Raw genomic sequence first — 16,230 nt, forward strand, 5'->3', positions numbered from 1 at the left:
CCACTCATCCACTCACCCACTCACCCACTCACTCACTCACTTGGATTGGATTGGATTCCTTTATTGTCATTCAGACCTTTCAGTCTGAACGAAATTACGTTGCCTGCAGTCATACACAATAATAAATAACGAAACACACAATAAACACAAATTAACATCCACCACAGTGAGTTCACCAGGCACATCCTCACTGTGATGGAGGCAAAAGTCACTCACTCACTCACTCACTCACTCACTCACTCACTCACTCACTCACTCACTCACTCACTCACTCACTCACTCACCCACTCACTCACTCACTCACTCACTCACTCACTCACTCACTCACCCACTCACTCACTCACCCATTCGCCCACTCACTCACCCACGGTAACGTCCCCTCCTGGTCAGTGAATGATTTAACGTTCTCTCTGTGTCTCTCTCACTCTCTCTTCCCCACCCCCACCCCATCCGTGTGTGTGTGTGTGTGTTCTGTGCCACATGTGCATGTTGTCCACCCGTGTGTGGGCTGTGTGCTCCGTGTGTATACGCCTGCCTGCGTGTTCTCCACATCGTGTTCCCTGCGTGTGACGCATGTTCCTCTCCACACCTGAACTCCGCGTTTGGGATCTCTGCCCGTGTGTGTGTGTGTGCGTGTGTTTGTGTGTGTTTGTGCGTTGTGCGTGCATGTTTGTGTGTGTTTGTGCGTGTTTTTGCGTTGTGTGTGTGTACGCGTATGTGTGTGTCTTCCCCCCCCGCTTGTTCTCCCAACCCCCCCATGTGCTTCTTGTCCCTGTGTCCGTGACCCCCTCCCTGTGCACTCCCCACCCCCCACAAATCCTCTGTCCGTGCCACCCCTGTGTGCACGCCCGCTGCGTGTAATCCCATGCTTGCCCTGTGTCCGTCATCCCTCTGTGCCCTGTTCCCCACGTGTGTCTTGCCCGTGTGCTCCATGCCCCCTGTGTGCCCCATCCTGTCCCCCCCCCCCACCCCGTGCTGGTGCAGAGTGCGCCAGGGTTCCTGCAGTACTTGGACATCTCGGTGGGCAAGGAGGTGGCCGCCATCTGCACCAAGGCCGGTCGACTGGATGTCATGACCCACAACCCCCACAACGGCATCGTCCACCTGGGGCACCCGCAGGGTAAGATGGAGGTGGGCACCGGTCACTGCGTACAGTGTGGGCACCGGTCACGCTGGACAGTGGGCACCGGTCACTCAGGACAGTGTGGGCACTGGTCACTCTGGACAGTGTGGGCACTGGTCACTCTGGACAGTGTGGGCACTGGTCACTCTGGACAGTGGGCACCGGTCACTCCGGACAGTGTGGGCACTGGTCACTCTGGACAGTGTGGGCACCGGTCACTCTGGACAGTGTGGGTAATGGTCACGCTGGAGAATGTGGGTACTGGGCAGTGGTCAGCGAGGGCACCGCACCCCCCCACCCGTAACTTCCACAAGCGTCCGCTCAAATGCCTTCCCCCCCCACTCTCCTCTTCCCCCCTCATTGACCCCAGACTCCCCCCATTCTCCTCTCTCCCCTCATTGACCCCAGACTCTCCTCTCCCCCCTCATTGACCCCAGACTCCCCCCACTCTCCCCTCATTGACCCCAGACTCCCTCCACTCTCCTCTCTCCCCTCGTTGACCCCAGACTCCCCCCCACTATCCCCTCATTGACCCCAGACTCCCTCCACTCTCCTCTCTCCCCTCGTTGACCCCAGACTCCCCCCACTCTCCTCTTCCCCCTCATTGACCCCAGACTCCCCCCACTCTCCCCTCATTGACCCCAGACTCCCTCCACTCTCCTCTCTCTCCTCGTTGACCCAGACTCCCCCCACTCTCCTCTTCCCCCTCATTGACCCAGACTCCCCCCACTCTCCCCTCATTGACCCCAGACTCCCTCCACTCTCCTCTCTCTCCTCGTTGACCCCAGACTCCCCCCACTCTCCTCTCTCCCCTCATTGACCCCAGACTCCCCCCCACTCTCCTCTCCCCTCATTGACCCCAGACTCCCCCCCACTCTCCTCTTCCCCCTCATTGACCCCAGACTCTCCTCTCTCCCCTCGTTGACCCCAGACTCCCCCCCACTCTCCCCTCGTTGACCCCAGACTCCCCCCCACTCTCCTCTCTCCCCTCGTTGACCCCAGACTCCCCCCACTCTCCTCTCCCCCCTCATTGACCCCAGACTCTCCTCCACTCTCCTCTCTCCCCTCGTTGACCCCAGACTCTCCTCCACTCTCCTCTCTCCCCTCATTGACTCCAGACTCCCCCCCCCCACTCTCCTCTCTCCCCTCGTTGACCCCAGACTCCCCCCACTCTCCTCTCTCCCCTCGTTGACCCCAGCCTCCCCCCTCTCTCCCCTCATTGACCTCAGACTCCCCCCCACTCCTCCTCTCTCCCCTCGTTGACCCCAGACTCCCCCCCACTCTCCTCTCCCCCTCATTGACCCCAGACTCCCCCCACTCTCCTCTCTCCCCTCATTGACCCCAGACCCCCCCCCCCACTCTCGTCTCTCCCCTCATTGACCCCAGACTCCCCCCCCCACTCTCCTCTCTCTCCTCGTTGACCCCAGACTCCCTCCACTCTCCTCTCTCCCCTCATTGACCCCAGACTCCCCCCCACTCTCCTCTCTCCCCTCGTTGACCCCAGACTCCCCCCCACTCTCCTCTCTCCCCTCGTTGACCCCAGACTCCCCCCCACTCTCCTCTCCCCCCTCATTGACCCCAGACTCCCCCCACTCTCCTCTCCCCCCTCATTGACCCCAGACTCACCTCCACTCTCCTCTCTCCCCTCATTGACTCCAGACTCTCCCCCACTCTCCTCTCTCCCTTCACTCATCCCCAAATGTCACCCCTCCACCCTCTTTGAATACAACAGAGGTGCCGGAAGACAGGAGGGTGGCAAATGTGCCTCTTTTCAAGAAGGGCTGCAGGGAAAATGCTGGGAACTATAGGCCGGTGAACTGTAGTTGGAAAGTTACTGGAGAGTATTCTGAGGGATAGGATGTATGGGCATTTGGATGGGCAAGGGCTGATTAGGGACAGTCTGCATGGTTTTGTACGAGGGAGGTCGTGTCTCACAAATCTGATTATGTATTGTAGACGTGACCATGTAGATGTTGTGTACATGGACTTCAGTGAGGCGTTCGACAAGGTTCTGCATGGTAGGCTGCTCTGGAAGGTTAGATCGCGTGGGATCCAAGGAGAGATAGCTGAATGGATAGAAAATTGGCTCCATGGTAGGAAGCAGAGGGTGATGGTGGAAGGTTGCTTCTCAGACTGGGGGCCTGTGACTAGTGGTGTGCCTCAGGGTTCGGTGCTGGGCCTGTTACTGTTTGTCATCTACATCAATGATTTGGATGAGAACACACAGGGCAAGATTAGAAAGTTTGCTGATGTTACAGAAGGTAGTGGTTTTGCAGATAGTGAAGATGGTTGTGAACGATTGCAGCAGGATCTGGATCGATTGGCCAGGTGAGCGGAGGAATGGTTGATGGAATTTAATACAGAGAAGTGTGAGGTGTTGCAGTTTGGGACGTTGAACAAGGGCAGGATCTACACAGTGAATGGTAGGCCTCTGGGTAGTGTTGTAGAGCAGAGGGATCTAGGAGTACATGTGCATGGATCCTTGAAGGTCGAGTAGCAGGTAGACAAGGTGGTCAACAAGGCTTTGGCACATTGGCCTTCATCAGTCCCAATATGGAGTCTAGAAGTTGGGAGGTCATGTTGCAGTTGTATAAGACGTCGGTGAGACCGCATTTAGAATATTGTGTTCAGTTCTAGGCACTATGTTATAGGAAAGATACTGTCAAGCTGGGAAGGGTTCAGTGAAGATTTACGAGGATGTTGCCAGGACTAGAGGGTGTGAGCTATAGGGAGAGGTTGAGTAGGCTGGGTCTCTATACCATGGACTGCAGGACGATGAGGGGTGATCTTATAGAGGTGTGCAAAATCATGAGAGGAATAGATCGGGTAGATGCACGGAGTCTCTTGCCCAGAATAGGGGAATCGAGGACCAGAGGACATAGGTTCAAGGTGAAGGGGAAAAGATTTAATAGGAATCTGAGGGGTGAATTTTTCACACAGAGGGTGGTGGGTGTATGGAACGAGCTGCCAGAGGAGGTAGTTGAGGCTGGGACTATCCCAATGTTTAAGAAATATTTAGACAGGTACATGGGCAGGACAGGTGTGGAGGGATATGGACCAAACGCACGCAGGTGTGATTGGAGCAGCTGGGACATGTTGTCCTGTGTGGGCGAGTTGGGCCGAAGGGCCTGTTTCCACACTATCACTCTATGATGCCCACTCCTCTCCTCCCTCCACTCAGTGACCCCTCGACTCTCCCCGCTCCCATGTGACCCCAGACTGCCCCCCCTCCTCTCCGCTTCCCCCCTCCCCTGCCCCCCCATCCGCTGCCCACCCCTCACGATGTTGCCACCTCGCGGCATTTAGTTTAAGATAGACAAAAATGCTGGGGAAACTCAGCGGGTGAGGCAGCATCTATGGAGCGAAGGAATAGGTGACGTTTCGGGCTGAGACCCTTCAGAGTTCCATTTAGAGATACAGCGCGGAAACAGGCCCTTCGGCCCACCGAGTCCGCGCCGACCAGCGATCCCCGCACATTAACGCTACCCTACACACGCTAGGGACAATTGTTACATTGACACCAAACCAACTAACCTTCACACCTGCACGGCTTTGGAGTGCGGGAGGGAACGTGCAAACTCCGTACAGACAGCACCCGTGGTCGGGAGCGATCCCGGGTCTCTGTGAAGCAGCAACTCGATTGCTGCGCCACCATGTTGACTCCCCCCCCCCCCCCCCCCCCCCCCCCAACTCACAGTTAACCCCCCTCTCCCCCCCCCCCCCCCCACCTCCTTGCCCAGGTACGGTGACGCTGTGGAGTCCCAATGTGAAGGAGCCGCTGGTGAAGATGCTTTGTCACAAAGGAGGGGTCCGGGCTGTCGCAGTGGACAAGAGTGGCTTGTGAGTGGGGGGGGGGGGGGGGGGGGGGGGGTAGGGGCGGACGAGATATCATCTTGGCTGATTGTCTAAAATCAGTATCCCATTCCTGCTTTCTCCACATACCCTGGGATGTCAGGACTTTCATATGAAAAAAGACTGGATAGACTAGGCTTGTACTCGCTAGAATTTAGAAGATTGAGGGGGGATCTTATAGAAACGTACAAAATTCTTAAGGGGTTGGACAGGCTAGATGCAGGAAGATTGTTCCCAATGTTGGGGATGTCCAGAACAAGGGGTCACAGTTTAAGGATAAGGGGGAAATCTTTTAGGACTGAGATGAGAAAAACATTTTTCACACAGAGAGTGGTGAATCTGTGGAATTCTCTGGCACAGAAGGTAGTTGAGGCCACTGTTCATTGGCTATATTTAAGAGGGAGTTAGATGTGGCCCTTGTGGCTAAAGGGATCAGGGGGTATGGAGAGAAGGCAGGTACAGGATACTGAGTTGGATGATCAGCCATGATCATATTGAATGGCGGTGCAGGGTCGAAGGGTCGAATGGCCTACTCCTGCACCTATTTTCTATGTTTCTATCCCTTTATTCCTTTCACCCCAAGCTATAATAGACAATAGGTGCAGGAGGAGGCCATTTGGCCCTTCGAGCCAGCACCGCCATTCAATGTGATCATGGCTGATCATCCCCAATCAGTGCCCTCCATAATGTTTGGGACAAAGACCTGTAATTTATTTATTTGCCTCTGTACTCCACAATTTGAGATTTGTAATAGAAAAAAAATCACATGTGGTTAAAGTGCACATTGTCAGATTTAAATAAAGGCCATTTTTATACATTTTGGTTTCACCGTGTAGAAATTACAGCAGCGTTTATACAAAGTCTCCCCATTTCAGGGCACCATAATGTTTGGGACACAGCAATGTCATGTAAATGAAAGTAGTCATGTTTAGTATTTTGTTGCATATCCTTTGCATGAAATGACTGCTTGAAGTCTGCGATTCATGGACATCACCAGTTGCTGGGTGTCTTCTCTGGTGATGCTGTGCCAGGCCTGTATTGCAGCCATCTTTAGCTTATGCTTGTTTTGGGGCCTAGTTCCCTTCAGTTTTCTCTTCAGTTTATAAAAGGCTAGCTCAATTGGGTTCAGGTCGGGTGATTGACTTGGCCACTCAAGAATTAACCATTTTTAGCTTTGAAAATTGAGCAGATCTTCTTATCGAGTCCACACACAAGATTAGAAGTTGTTCAGCCAGAGCTGAACACACTTCTCGGCATCTGCATACAATGGTGTCTGTCTTGCGCTTCTCGTGCTTCTTGTGCGCGGTGGTGGAAAGATTGGTGGAAACAGGGCCGCGACGTGAACGCTCTTTCCTTGACCCCAATTGAGCAGATAGGACGTGTCTATACACTTCAGAATTCATTATGCTACTACCATCAGCAGTTGTATCATCAATGAAGATAAGTGAGCCAGTACCTTCAGCAGCCATACATGCCCAGGCCATAACACCCCCACCACTGTGTTTCACAGATGAGGTGGCCTGCTTTGGATCTTGGGCAGTTCCTTCTCTCCTCCACACTTTGCTCTTGCCATCACTCTGACATAAGTTAATCTTCGTCTCATCTGTCCACAAGACCTTTTTCCAGAACTGTGGTTGCTCTTTTAAGTACTTCTTGGCAAACTGTAACCTGGCCATCCTATTTTTGCGGCTAACCAGTGGTTTGCATCTTGCAGTGTAGCCTCTGTATTTCTGTTCATGAAGTCTTCTGCGGACAGTGGTCATTGACAAATCCACGCCTGACTCCTGAAGAGTGTTTCTGATCTGTCGGACAGATGTTTGGGGATTTTTCTTTATTATAGAGAAAATTCTTCTGTAATCAGCTGTGGAGGTCTTCCTTGGCCTGCCAGTTCGTTTGCGATTAGTAAGCTCACCAGTGCTCTCTTTGTTCGTAATGATGTTCCAAACAGTTGATTTTGGTAAGTCTAAAGTTTGGCTGATGTCTCCAACAGTTTTATTCTTGTTTCTCAGTCTCATAATGGCTTCTTTGACTTTCATTGGCACAACTTTGGTCCTCATGTTGATAAACAGCAATAAAAGTTTCCAAAGGTGACGGAAAGACTGGAGGAAAGACTAGGTGTTGAGAGCTCTCTTATACCTGCATTAAGGAGGCATTTAAACACACCTGAGCAATTACAAACGCTGTGAAGCCATGTGTCCCAAACATTATGGTGCCCTGAAATGGAGGGGGACTCTGTATAAACACAGCTGTAATTTCTACATGGTGAAACCAAAATGGCCCTTATTAAAATCTGGCAATGTGCACTTTAACCACATGTGATTTTTTTTTTCTATTACAAATCTCAAATTGTGGAGTACAGAGGCAAATAAATAAATAACGGGTCTTTGTCCCAAACATTATGGAGGGCACTGTGTATCTAACTCTCTTGAAAACATCCAGTGAATCGGCCTCCACTGGTCACCAGAATTGCTTTGCTACTCTCTGGGTAGGGTTGGGCGGGGAGTGAGGCGAGGGGGGAGGGAGAGGGGAGAGTCCGGAAGGGGAGGGGGGAGTAGGGATAGGGGAGTGGAGAGGGGGGTGGGGACCGGGACACAGTGTGGGGGAGAGGAGCGGGGTGGGTGGTATCGTTCAGTGGCCCCAACTCCTCCCTCTCACTACCACACCTCGCTCTCTGATTTCCCCCCTCCCTCTGCCTCACTGATCCCCCTCTCGCTCTCTCTGTGGGGCAGGTACATGGCCACATCGGGCCTGGATCACAAGCTGAATATCTTTGACGTGCGGACATACCGGCCCCTGCACTCCTACCTACTGCCAGCAGGGGGTGCACACCTCACCTTCAGCCAGCGGGACCTGCTGGGGGTGGCCTGTGGCAACACAGTGCAGGTAAGCTGCTCCAAACCCCCCCCCCCCCCCCCATCCCATCCCCCACTCCCCCTCCTCTACCCCCCATCCTTGCCCCTCCTGTCCTTCCCCCTCCTCTACCCCACCAGCCTTGCCCACCCCCCTCGCCCTCCACTCCTCCCTCCACCTCTCCTGACTGCTAGTCTCTGTCTGTCTCTCTGTCTGTGTGTGTGTCTCCCTCCCTTTCTCTCCCTCCCTCACTCTCCCTCTCTCTCTCTCTCTCTCACTCCCTCCCTCCCTCCCCTCTCTCCCTCACCACCTCTTTCCCTCCCTCTCTCTCCCTCGCTCACCCTCTCTCCCTCACTCTCTCTCCCTCCCTCCCCCACCTCCTCCCTCTCACTCACCGTCACACTCACCCTCCCTTTCGCTCTCCCCGCTCACCTTCTCCCCCTCACTCCCTCTCTCTCTCTCTCTCTCTCTCTCTCTCTCCCTCCCTCTCTCCCTCACTCCCTCTCTCTTTCTTCCTCTCTCCCTCCCTCTCCATTCTCTCACCCTCTCTCCCCCTCCCTTCCTCCCTCCCTCTCTCTCTCACCCTCTCTCTCTCCCTCTCCCCCTCTCTCTCCCTCCCTCTCTCACACCCTCTCTCCCTCCGGCAGGTTTACAAAGACGTGCACAGCGCGACGGTGCGGAGCCCGTACGTGAGCCACGCTGTGCGCCAGGGCGTACACGGGCTGCAGTTTTGCCCCTACGAGGATGTGCTGGGAGTGGGTCACGGGCTGGGTTTCACCAGCATGCTGGTGCCAGGTGAGTGGGCGAATGGGCGGCGCAGCGGGTAGAGCCGCTGCCTCCCAGCTTCTCTCCCGACTACGGGTGCTGTCTGTGCGGAGTTTGCACGTTCTCCCCGTGACCTGCGTGGGTTTTCTCCGGGTGCTCCGGTTTCCTCCCACAATCCAAAGACGTGCAGGTTTTAGGGTTAAATGCCCAGATTACTCTTGCCTAGAGCAGGGGAATCGAGGACCAGAGGACATAGTTTCATGGTGAAGGGGAAAAGATTTAATAGGAATCTGAGGGGTAACATTTCCACACAGAGGGTGGTGGGTGTATGGAACGAGCTGCCGGAGGAGGTAGTTGAGGCTGGGACTATCCCAACGTTTAAGAAACAGTTAGAGAGGTACATGGATAGGACAGGTTTGGAGGGATATGGACCAAGCGCAGGCTGGTGGGACTAGTGTAGCTGGGACATTGTTGGCCGGGGTGGGCAAGTTGGGCCGATGGGCCTGTTTCCTCACTGTGTCACTCTATGACTCCAATGGGCTTCGGTAAAAATGTTAAATGTATCCCAAGTGTGTAGGATACAAAAAGCTGGAGTAACTCAGTGGGACGGGCAGCATCTCTGTAGACAATAGACAATAGGTGCAGGAGTAGGCCATCCGGCCCTAAGAAAAAGCACCGCCATTCAATGTGATCATGGCTGATCATCCCCAATTAGTACCCCGTTCCTGCCTTCTCCCCATATCCCCTGACTCCGCTATCATTAAGAGCCCTATCTAGCTCTCTCTTGAAAGGAATGGGTGGCGTTTTGGGTCGAGACCCTTCTTCAGACTCGGGATGGGATATTGTGCGGGATAGTGCTAGTGTGCGGGGATCGCTGGTCGGAGCGGACACAGCACGAGGCAGCAGCTCTACCCGCTGCACCACTGTGCCGCCCTTTGTTGTTTAATGGTGTCAATATACAATTTGATTTACAAATTAAACCCAGAAGAATGAACTACAATGGCGGCACGTTTGGCGCAGCGGTAGAGTTGCTGACACGCAGCGCCAGGGACCCGGGTTCGATCCTGACCACGGGCGCTGTCGGTACCGAGTTTGTACGTTCTCCCTGTGACCACGTGTTTAGTTTAGAGATACAGCACAGAAACAGGCCCTTCGGTCCACCGGGTCCAGCGATCCCCGCACACTAACACTACCCTACACCCCACCAGGGACAATTTGTACATTTACACCAAGCCAATTAACTTACAAACCTGCACGTATTTGGAGTGTGGGAGGAACCTGAAGATTTCGGAGAAAATCGGGGAGAAGTACAAACTCCATACAGACAGCACCCGTAGTCGGGATCGAACCCGGGTCTCCGGCGCTGCATTCGCCATATGGCCACCTGGGGTTACTTTGGAGATGCAGCGCGGAAACAGGCCCTTCGGCCCACCACGCCCGTGCCGACCGGCGATCGCCCCGTACACCAACACTATCCTACACACACCAGGGACAATATACAGGGCAGGTTTGTAGGTTAATTGGCTTCGGTAAAAAGTGTCATGCAGGGGCCGGATGGTGGGGGGGGGGGGGAAGGGGCGGTCCTTGGGGGAGAGGGGGAGTGACTGGTGACCTGTGCTCTTGTCATGTACAGGCTCCTGGGGGCGAGGTGGGGTGTGGGGGTGGAGGGGGGGGGCTGAAGTTGGGTGGTCCTTGGGCAGTGACCAATGACCTATTATCTGCTGTCGTCCTGTGCAGAGGGGGGATTTGGTGATTGGGGGGGGGGGGAGGGGGGGGGCAGGGGGGTTGGGGAGTGACTGACTGACCGGTGCTCTTGTCCCCCACAGGGGCCGGAGAGGCAAACTTTGACGGGCTGGAGTGTAACCCGTACCGCAGCAAGAAGCAGCGGCAGGAATGGGAGGTGAAGGCCCTGCTGGAGAAGGTGGGTGTGAGAGGGGGGGGAGCGGAGAGGAGGGGGGGAGGTGGGGATGGGGGAAAGGAGTGGGGACAGACGGTGTGGGGGGTAGGGGGGTTACACAGTGCCAAGGGTGGATGATGTGTGGGGTGGGCAGTTTTTCCCTGCACCAGGTGGGGTCCCTGTGTGAGGGGGGTCCCTGTATGAGGGGGGGCTCCCTGTGTGTAAGGGAGGGGGGATCCCATATGAGGGGGGTCTCCCTGTGGGGGTGGGGGAAGGGTACACAGTGCCAAGGGTGGATGATGTGGGGGGGCAGATTTTCCCCGCATGAGGTGGTCGTCATGCGGGCGGAGGGGAGGGGGGGGTTCCCCGGTACAGGAGGAGTGGGGGGGGGGGGGGGTTTCTCATATGGGGAAGGAGGAGGGGGTCCCCATGCGGTAGGAGGGAGGTGGGTTGCCTCGTGCAGGAGGAGGAGGGGGGTTCCTGTGAGGGTGGGGGTTCCCCATGTGTGGTGGTCTCTGTGTGTGAGGTTGGGGGTCCCTGTGAGGTTGGGTCCCTGTATGAGGGGGGGTCAGAGAAATATAGAAAATTGGTGCAGGAGGAGGCCATTCGGCCCTTCGAGCCAGCACCGCCATTCATTGTGATCATGGCTGATCGCCCCGTATCAATAACCCGTGCCTGCCTTGTCCCCATATAACCATATAACAATTACAGCACGGAAACAGGCCATCTCGACCCTTCTAGTCCGTGCCGAACACGTATTCTCCCCTAGTCCCATATACCTGCACTCAGACCATAACCCTCCATTCCTTTCCCGTCCATATAACTATCCAATATATTTTTAAATTATAAAAATGAACCTGCCTCCACCACCTTCACTGGAAGCTCATTCCACACAGCCACCACTCACTGAGTAAAGACGTTCCCCCTCATGTTACCCCTAAATGTCTGTCCCTTAATTCTCAAGTCATGTCCTCTTGTTTGAATCTTCCCTACTCTCAGTGGGAAAAGCTTATCCATGTCAACTCTGTCTATCCCTCTCATCATTTTAAAGACCTCTATCAAGTCCCCCCTTAACCTTCTGCGCTCCAAAGAATAAAGCCCTAACTTGTTCAACCTTTCTCTGTAACTTAGTTGCTGAAACCCAGGCAACATTCTAGTAAATCTCCTCCATACTCTCTCTATACCTTGACTCCACTAGCCCCTAGAGCTCTATCTAACTCTCTCTTAAATCCATCCAGTGATTTGGCCTCCACTGCCCTCTGTGGCAGGGAATTCCACAAATTCACAACTCTCTGGGTGAAAAGGTTTTTTCTCACCTCAGTCTTAAATGACCTCCCCTTTATTCTAAGACGGTGGCCCCTGGTTCTGGACTCACCCAACATTGGGAACATTTTTCCTGCATCTAGCTTGTCCAGTCCTTTTATAATTTTATGTGTTTCTATAAGATCCCCCTCATCCTTCTAAACTCCAGTGAATACAAGCCTAGTCTTTTCAATCTTTCCTCATATGACAGTCCCGCCATCCCAGGGATCAATCTCGTGAACATTTTATATGTTTCTATAAGAGCCCCCCCCTCATCCTTCTAAACTCCAGTGAATACAAGCCTAGTCTTTTCAATCTTTCCTCATATGACAGTCCCGCCATCCCAGGGATCAATCTCGTGAACCTACGCTGCACTGCCTCAATCACAAGGATGTCCTTCCTCAAATTAGGAGACCAAAACTGTACACAATACTGTAGATGTGGTCTCACCAGAGCCCTATACAACTGCAATGTATAGAGGGGGGTCCCAGTGTGTGTGGGAGCGGGAGGGGGGCGTGGTCCCCCAGTGGGGGTGTGGGGGTCGCTGAGTGTCGCTGACCCTGCTTATGATACAGCTGCAGCCGGAGCTGATCTCTCTGGAGCCAGACCGCTTGGGGCAGGTCGACCCCGTCTCCATGGTGCAGAGACACCGCGACCGGGTGGAGCGTCTGGTGAGTGTCTGACCCCCCCCCCCCCCCACCGAACCCTCTCACCGTACCCTTCCCCAACTCCTCCCCCCCCCCCTCCCTCCACCGAACCCTCTCACTGTACCCTTCCCCAACCCCGACCCTCTCCCCCCTCTGACCCCCCCCTCTCTGGGGCACCGCGAGATGGTGTTAGATTGCCCCCCATCACTGTTCACCGTCCTGGGGCGGGGGGGAAGGGTCTCCATGGATCGTCACCTTGTCCGTGGTGGAGAAGCTTGTGTGGACCTGACATCCTGAGAGCGATGCCGCCTGGAGCGATGCTCCTGGTAGGGCCACACATGGCGGTAAGGTCGAGGGGGAGGTCTCTGACAGAGAGCCAATCCAACCAAGACCTCAACGGTGGAACAGGCCGAGGACGATGGCTGACGTTAGTGGAGCTAACGTCACAACGTGAAGGCTGCAGCAGAAAAGGGTCTCCGGTCGTCTTGGACTCCACGCCACTGGATCCTGACCCAGATCTGTCAAGGACCGTGGGGTGGCTGTCTGTGCACCAGTCTCCCCACGTTAAACATAGTCACGCACAGGCGTCCTCCATGAGAGGATAGTCCTACTCGTTTTGAGTGATCGCCGATGATGACCCCACCCCCCCGACCCCCCTCTCCCCTCCAACTAGTGAGCGGCAGACAATAGACTATAGGTGCAGGAGTAGAGGCCATTCGGCCCTTCGAGCCAGCACCGCCATTCGATGTGATCATGGCTGACCATCCCCAATCAGTACCCCATTCCTGCCTTCTCCCCATATCCCCTGACTCCACTATCTTTAAGAGCCCTATCCAGCTCTCTCTTGAAAGCATCCAGAGAACCGGCCTCCACCGCCCTCTGAGGCAGAGAATTCCACAGACTCACAACTCTCTGGGTGAAAAAGTGTTTCCTCATCTCCGTTCTAAATGGCCGACCCCTCATTCTTAAACTGTGTGTTAGGGGACTGGACTCCCCCAATATCGGGAACATGTTTCCTGCCTCTAGCGTGTCCAAACCCTTAATAATCTTACATGTTTCAATGAGAAACCCTCTCATCCTTCTAAATTCCAGAGTGTACAAGCCCTGCCGCTCCATATTCCCAGCATATGACAGTCCCGCCATCCGGGGAATTAACCTGGTGAACCTACGCTGGTCTCCCTCATTGACCCCGAACCCCGTTACTCTCCCCCACCGACCCACCTCCCCGCGGCAGAGGCATCGTGACAGGGTGCAGAACCTGGTGCGTGTTAGTCCCCTCCTCCCCCCCCACCGAACCCCCACTGCTCTTGAACCCATTGCCGTTTCCCCCCCCACAGGGCTACGACCCCACGGAGACGGAGAGGTTCGAGCCCAGGAAGCGGATGAAGGGCCGCAGCTCGACCGGAAACCTGGAGCGCAGGAAGAAGCTGGTGGCCGGCGGGGACCGGAGGGTGAGAGCGAGGGGAAGGGGAGTGAGGGGGGTAGAGAGGGGGTGGGGAGGAAGAGGGAGAGAGAGGGAGATTGGGAAGGAGGGTATGAGGAGGGAGAGAGAGGAACGAGGAGGAGAGTGGTAGATGGGGAAGGGAGAGGGGGTGAGGAGGGAGAGGGAGAGAGAGGGAGATGGTGGGTGAGGAACAGGGAGATGGGGAGGAGGGTGAGGGAGGTGGGAGAGGTGATGTGGAGGAAGAGAGAGTGCGGGAGAGGGCGAGAGAGTGAAGAGTGAGGGGGGTAGAGGGGATGAGGAGGAAGAGGGCGAGAGAGTGGATGGGGGAATGGAGGGTGAGGGGATTAGGGGGTGGAGGGTGAGGGGGAGAGAGGGAGGATGAGGGAGAGGGGTGGGGCAAAGGGGGAGGGGTAAGGAGTGGGAGGGTGAGGGGAGGGCGGAGGTCACCGTGTTGCCCCCTCCCCCGGGGGTCAGGGGTTAACATCTAACGGGCCGCTCTCTCCACAGGACGTGGTGCGGAGGAGCGTGGAGCAGAAGGTGAAGATGCAGAAGCAGCAGAAGATGGCGGCTTCCACCCCCTCCCTCCCTCCCTCAGCCCTCACCCGCTTCAACAAGTAACCCCATCCACACTCCCCTCCCACCCTGTACCCGGGACAGCGGTCAGCTGGCCCACACCACGGCCCAGTGGTGCAGCGGGTAGAGCTGCTGCCTCACAGCGCCAGAGACCCGGGTTACATCCCGACCTCCGGCTTGTACGTTCTCCCCGGGACCGCGTGGGTTTTCTCCGGGTGCTCCGGTCTCCTCCGTACAGGTTTGTGGGTTAATTGGTTTTGGTAAAATTGCAAATTGTCCCTAGTGTGTGGGATAGAACTTGTGTAGGGTAATCGGCACGGGCACGATGGGCCGAATGGCCTGTTTCTGTGCTGTGTCTCCAAAACTATAAACTATCAACTAAACATAAAAAGACACAAAGTGCTGGAGTAACTCAGCGGGTCAGGATATCTATGTTCCCCACAGATGCTGCATGACCTGCTGAGTTACTCCAGCATTTTGTGTCCTTTTCTGTATCAACCAGCCTCTGCAGTTCCTTGTTCCTGCATGAAAAGACAAAAGTTGTAATATGAAGAGAGAAGAGGTGAAAACTATCTTCTTGTTTGACACCTTCTGGTCTTTGTCTGTGACCCGTCTGCCTATCAACTTCCTCCCTCACCCTTATTCACCTATCACTCTCCGGGTTTTGTCCTGCCCCTCTTCTCTTCCAGCTTCACCCCCCCCTTCACTACAAGAAGCATTCGGACCCAAAACGTCACCTATCCATGTTCTCCACAGATGCTGCCTGACCCGCTGAGTTACTCCAGCACTTGTGCCTTTTTTCTTTTGTAAAACCAGGATCCACAGATCTTTGATTCTACTGCCTAAAGAGATCTTTGTACCATGAGGCAGAGACTCGGAGAGAACTTAGCCACGGGTTTGTTTAAAGACTTTATTAAACGTCAAGTTAAAGGAGAAGAGTTACAAACGTGAGCGGAGCCACAGTGGGTGATGTGTGCGCTGGTGGGTCACAGACTGGAGCCTGCAATGTTGTAGTGAGGTGTTGCATTTTGTGATGTCGAACAAGGGCAGGACCTACAGAAGGCTTCGGAATATTGTGTTCAGTTCTGGGCACCGTGTTAAAGGAAATATGTTGTCAAGCTTGATAGGGTTCAGAGAAGATTTATGAGGATGTTGCAAGGACTAGAGGGTGTGAGCCAAAGATACTATAGTGAGCAAGATAGTCCACTCAACGCAAAAGGCTTAGTACGGCCATGGGCAGAGTCGTGGGTAATCTTTGGCCCATTTCCGTAACCGGCTTCCGTCTCTGCACCAAAGATCCCATAGCGGAGCAAAGAAAACTAGTGCGGAGACGGAAGCCGGTTACGGAAACATGCTCGTAAAAATCTTCTCATTTTCTTTCTTCCTCACAAAAAAGCAAAACGATGCCTATGTTCCTTCCACAGTGTGTGGGGAGTCTGGCCCTGGCATGGCTGGGACCCCAGGGTAAAGTTGCGGGGAGGTTTACAATGTATTTTTATGTAATGTAGTCCCTTGTCTGGGCCTTGTTTCCAAAATAAAGTTTATGTATATATAAAAATCTGGAGAAATATATGTGTGTGTGAATTATAATTTTACTTCGAAGTCACGTGAGTGACTACGTGAAGAGCCCGCCAGCCCGCATGCGCTTCAATACGTTCTAACGCATGGCCCACGAGTGGCTGGGAGGAGCGTCGCTCCAGCGGTAAGTTTAAAACCCTGCAGGTAAGTGTACAAGCTTATTCTGAGGTCGTTTTTCGTATGAATTATCGTTACAGAG

The 16,230-nt window shown here is 54.5% G+C and overlaps 1 protein-coding gene across 1 annotated transcript; it reads left to right on the top strand.

The window, feature by feature from the left end:
- Positions 1 to 861: 861 nt before the first annotated feature.
- LOC116968993 (WD repeat-containing protein 46-like) lies at positions 862 to 14,622 on the top strand (the record flags this gene model as incomplete). Its single annotated transcript, XM_033015972.1, has 8 exons — positions 862 to 1,120; positions 4,864 to 4,963; positions 7,705 to 7,858; positions 8,473 to 8,620; positions 10,417 to 10,511; positions 12,365 to 12,460; positions 13,774 to 13,887; positions 14,388 to 14,622. Coding segments are annotated over 8 exons (1,077 nt in total), but the record flags the coding sequence as incomplete, so codon positions are not given.
- Positions 14,623 to 16,230: the final 1,608 nt, after the last annotated feature.

The sequence above is a fragment of the Amblyraja radiata genome, chromosome 49 (assembly GCF_010909765.2).
Source record: "Amblyraja radiata isolate CabotCenter1 chromosome 49, sAmbRad1.1.pri, whole genome shotgun sequence".
NCBI classification, from domain to species: domain Eukaryota; kingdom Metazoa; phylum Chordata; class Chondrichthyes; order Rajiformes; family Rajidae; genus Amblyraja; species Amblyraja radiata.